The 4,414-nt window shown below is 42.1% G+C and overlaps 1 protein-coding gene across 1 annotated transcript; it reads right to left on the bottom strand.

Annotated features, from left to right (window-relative positions):
* Window positions 1-2,416: 2,416 nt before the first annotated feature.
* On the bottom strand, window positions 2,417-4,044 carry LOC4350976 (small ribosomal subunit protein uS14). The gene is made up of 3 exons (XM_015759933.3): window positions 3,896-4,044; window positions 2,953-3,052; window positions 2,417-2,674 (listed from the first exon to the last, which is right to left on the bottom strand). Exons 1-3 carry the CDS (start codon window positions 3,955-3,957, stop codon window positions 2,666-2,668), a joined length of 171 nt encoding a protein of 56 aa, XP_015615419.1. The 5' UTR covers window positions 3,958-4,044; the 3' UTR covers window positions 2,417-2,665.
* Window positions 4,045-4,414: the final 370 nt, after the last annotated feature.

Below are 4,414 nucleotides of genomic sequence, written 5' to 3'. Positions count from 1 at the left end.
GCAGCCACTTAGAAAACCCCTCTTGCAAGCATCTAAAGAGAAATAAAGAGAACTAAACTTGCCCTCATCAAGTTTCAAATAGAATGAGCTGCCTGGGTTTGACCTCCTCAATTCATGCCCATAGTCCCACAGCATGTTGTATTGTGCAACCTCATCTCCATATATCTCTTTAAGTGCCAACCTCCTAGCCCTTGCCAGTTTGCTCCTTGAAGGTGTCAAATTCCACTCTTTCTGAACAGTTTTTGCAAAGCTAGGTAGAGTCATCTTGCAATCTGCCCTAAATGACAATGTATTTCTGTGCAAGCCAATTGGTTGTGCACCTCTGAAGAACCTACTCCTTTCTACATTTGTGCTGAGCCACATAGGTCTTCACAATAAAACCATACACTCTGCTATCTAATGATGCATACATGTTCCAAGGGCATCCTTCTGCACAGTGAGCTTTGATCCTTGTTATATCATTTCTTGGCATCTTGATGTCCACCCTGTTCTTCAAGCTGTACTCAGTGATTGCTTTTCTAAGCAACTCAAGAGAAGGGAACACCATTCCAACTTTAAAAACAGGGTTATTCATATCTTCTGGGTTAAATGATTTGAACCTCAAATTGATCTCATCTGTATTGTCTGGCAGCTCCAAGATCTCTTCATCACTTGACTCCTCATCTGATCCTTCCTCTCTAAGTACTTCCTTCCCCTTGAGCTTGCTACCTGCAACCTTCTTGTGATTGAACTTCTTAGGTGCCAATCCCTGGTCCAGCACATCACCATCCACATTATCTTCAAATAAGTCATCATCATCATCTTGCAACTCATAGTCAATGTCCACAAAGTCTAAATCATCAGCCTCACTATCATTGCTGTCATAATCACCATGATCTTCAATTTCTTCAGCTTCTTCATCTACAACCACACACACTGGTTCTCCTACATTACTACCCCCTTGGTTCCCATGTTCCTTCTGCTGACAACCTCTAACAGGGCTCATTACTTTCGGCAACTGAGAGATTAGGCTCAGTACGATATCTTCATGATTACTGCCTGAAACATGGTCACTATGGTCTAAATAGAGGACAAAGTTCTTAACTCTGTTGCACACTGAATTCATTACATTAATCTCCACTTCATTGTCCACAATTCTCAAGCCATCAGCCAATCTCTTTCCAAGCAACAACCAATACACTTCCAATCTTGGCCCTGCTGCATAACCCAGCATAGCAACCAAATCTAACAAGTGAAGAGAACTACCCCACTCCCGAGAATTAACATAGTCAAACCAGCTAACTTTTCCATCCACATAACTGCGATTGACTCCCATTCCACAGAAAAATCCACCATGATGAATCTCAATTGTGAAATGCTTCGAATTAGGGCCTACCCATGGCAAATAAAACAAAACGATCAACAACCAACTAAAACCCTAGCTGCAACCCTAACTACCCAAATAGCATTTCATAAAAAACCCTACTTCCCAGCTACAAACCATGCAGATGAGTGCTACACCACAAGGAAGTGCGGTACTTACGGTACACGGGCGCCGCCTCAGCTTCTCCCCTCAAGCTGAGGTCCATCGTCGCCTGTGCGCCGACGCCAGCGAGGGAGCCGGAGCACGCCGCTGCCTATCGCCCGCCGACACTTGCGCAGGTGGATGCGCCGCCCGAATCGCAGCCGCCGCCGATGATCCCCGGAGTCACCTACTCGCCGCTTCCCCTCCCTCCTGAGCTGAGGATTGGGGAAAAATAGGAGAGAGGCATCGGATTTGGGATTTTAGGGTGGTGTCTAGGCTTTACTGTAGCAATAAGGGGTATATTGCAATTATTCCAAGCCTATTGGTTGCGGAGGAGGGTATCTGCAAAACGGGTGCTTGCGTGGCATGCCACGTCGGCAGTCTGAGCCAGAAGTGGGGTTTGAACCTGCCATGTATCATTAAACTAAGATGGTGGATTTGACTCTGCAATTTACAAGATTGTGGACCTAAGTAACACCCGCGCTCAAGTTTAAGGACCGGCCATGTATTTTACTCAAACTAAAAATATACACTGGACGGCACAGTTGATCCATCATCCTCTAAAAAATATAGCAAAAATGTTGGAGAAACATATCGTCACGTTCAAAACTAAATTTCACCACGAAGAAATTGAGAATTCACTGCTTCAAGAGTTGAAAATAGGTAGAAAACTACCAAGCTTTAGTGACAAAGGAAAATAAGCAGTGAAATCTTAAGAGCGTCAGCCATAGGTTTACTCAGAATTTTACATTTCAGTGCAATTGAAGTACTTTTGAAAGAAAATAGAATAGATCACATGTTAACTTGATCAAAGTCCAATTTCCATTTATTCTGCATTCTGAACTTTTTTTATGTTGTATATCTACAGTAATGAACATTGGAATCATAAAAAAAAACTGAAACAAGCTGGAATGCTGTAAACCAGTAACTGAGCCATCACAGTAGTATCAAATACACAAGACCTCAAACATAAGAGAGTACTTCAATATTTGATCACAAAGTTAGTTCAACAACCTCATGGTTCCCATCAAAACTTAAACATGTTTAATAGGACGGTACTCCGAACAAAAGCTAAACCACATAAATGTAGTATTATACTAAAAGATCCATTTCTCTGGTTCAGGCGGAGTTCTCAGGCTCAACGGCGAGGCAAAATGGCCTTCAGCGGTACTGCAAGGAGAAGACAAGAAATTTAGAGCATTTTCATTTAAAAAAATTTCTAGACTATATGTAAGTTGATTGATTCATATTGATATATGGAAACCCAAACAGTTACATCAGTGCAATGATTGTAAGAATTACAAAGAATATATATATTTATCAGGTTGGTGTGAAAAAGAAATAAGTTAAACGTTGCACATTTAAAGTGATCCATATATCAAATGAAGTACTCAAAAACTTGTGGAACAAGTGCACAACACAAGGAGCACAATGGGCGGACCATATACCTTGATGAAGCCAATATCCTTGGCGTTGCTGCGGAAGCACTGCCTGCAGCACATGAGCCCATACTTCCTGATCAGCCCATGAGGGTTCCCGCAGACCCGGCTGCCAAAAATGAACAAGCTTGCTGTTACTAAAACAATTCAGCGCAAATGTCACATTACTTTTCAGCCCACAAACATCATTCAAACATAATTTAACTTGATAGTTAAGCAACGATATCTTTCAAATAATGCAGTTATTTCCTAACATGTAGTTCCATTTGGCATTTCATCTCATGTTATCTTTGAAATCATGCAGTTCTCGTCCAATTAAAACTGTATAAACAGATTCACTAGTTAAACTACAATGATCTATTTCCACCAAAATCCTACCGTTCACTACATCATATCACAAACCACAGAATCACAATTCAAATATCTCAATTGCAACAAAACTGGTATACCATTTTAGCAAACAACACCGCTCACTATCCTATCATGAGGGTACATGTCTGACAACAGCAAACTCGCTACATCTGATTATCAATTCAAAGCAAACCCACAAAAGATACAACTTCTTTTTCCCCAATTAGGACAACCAAACCTCACATCACAGGAACACAGAAACAGATAAATCAACTCTTACTACAGCGTCTAATCCAAATTTGCAACTCTAATTAGTAATTACCAACTGGATACAAAACCAGAACATCTGAATCAGCCCATCCACACAGACCAAACACTAGCAACCACAGTATGGGACGATTTGGGACAATCAAACCACAGTTCATATCACAGGAAGAACATAAACATACAGATTAACACCTACCACAGCATCTAAATCAGCCTATCCACGCAGAACAAGCACACTACCGACCATCACCACACATGATATTCCCTTCACAAGACAAAATCAAGAACCTAACACAAACAAACCATGCGGACACAGGAGGCGAGAACAACGTACCAGACGCGGGAGCCGGGCCCGTAGTTCTTGGGGTGGGAGTTCCACACGTTGGAGTGGCCCATCGCTCGCCGCCGGTGAGGGTGACCTCGAGCTCTCGCTTCCCTTCCTTGTCGGATCGGATGCGGCGGCGAGGAGCTGGAGAAGGCGGCGGCGCGGGTGGGATTGGTGGTGAGGTTTATATAGTGGGGAGGGTGGTGCGAAACCCTAGCTCGCTCGAGGCGGCTTATTGGGCCTAATATGGGCCCTGTTTTGTGGGCTTTTTTACTTCGTGGAATATATGGGCCTTGATGTTCTGCTCTATTGGGCTTAAATGTCAGGAAAGTCCATCAGCTTGTTAGGACTAAACTATTTCGGACTTGTTCTTTCTTCTTCTTCTTCTTCTTCTTGTAAATATATCCATCGTTTTCTTCTACTTACAGTATTTATTTTGTGGGGTTTATTCTACAACTCCCTTAATAGATGACATCGTTGATTTTCGAACATATATTTAGTTCCTTATTCAAAAATTTTATATAAATG

Source organism: Oryza sativa, chromosome 11 (assembly GCF_034140825.1).
Source record: "Oryza sativa Japonica Group chromosome 11, ASM3414082v1".
In the NCBI taxonomy this organism is placed as follows: domain Eukaryota; kingdom Viridiplantae; phylum Streptophyta; class Magnoliopsida; order Poales; family Poaceae; genus Oryza; species Oryza sativa.
The sequence above is the reverse complement of the archived record's forward strand: the minus strand, read 5'-3'. Positions and strand labels throughout refer to the sequence as shown.

Excerpts from the sequence above, each read along its gene's own strand:
- LOC4350976 (XM_015759933.3), bottom strand. The coding sequence starts at position 3,957 with ATGGGCCACTCCAACGTGTGGAACTCCCACCCCAAGAACTACGGGCCC. Across the intron at positions 3,053-3,895 it reads GGGCCCGGCTCCCGCGTCTG|CCGGGTCTGCGGGAACCCTC; the intron begins GTACGTTGTTCT and ends CATTTTTGGCAG.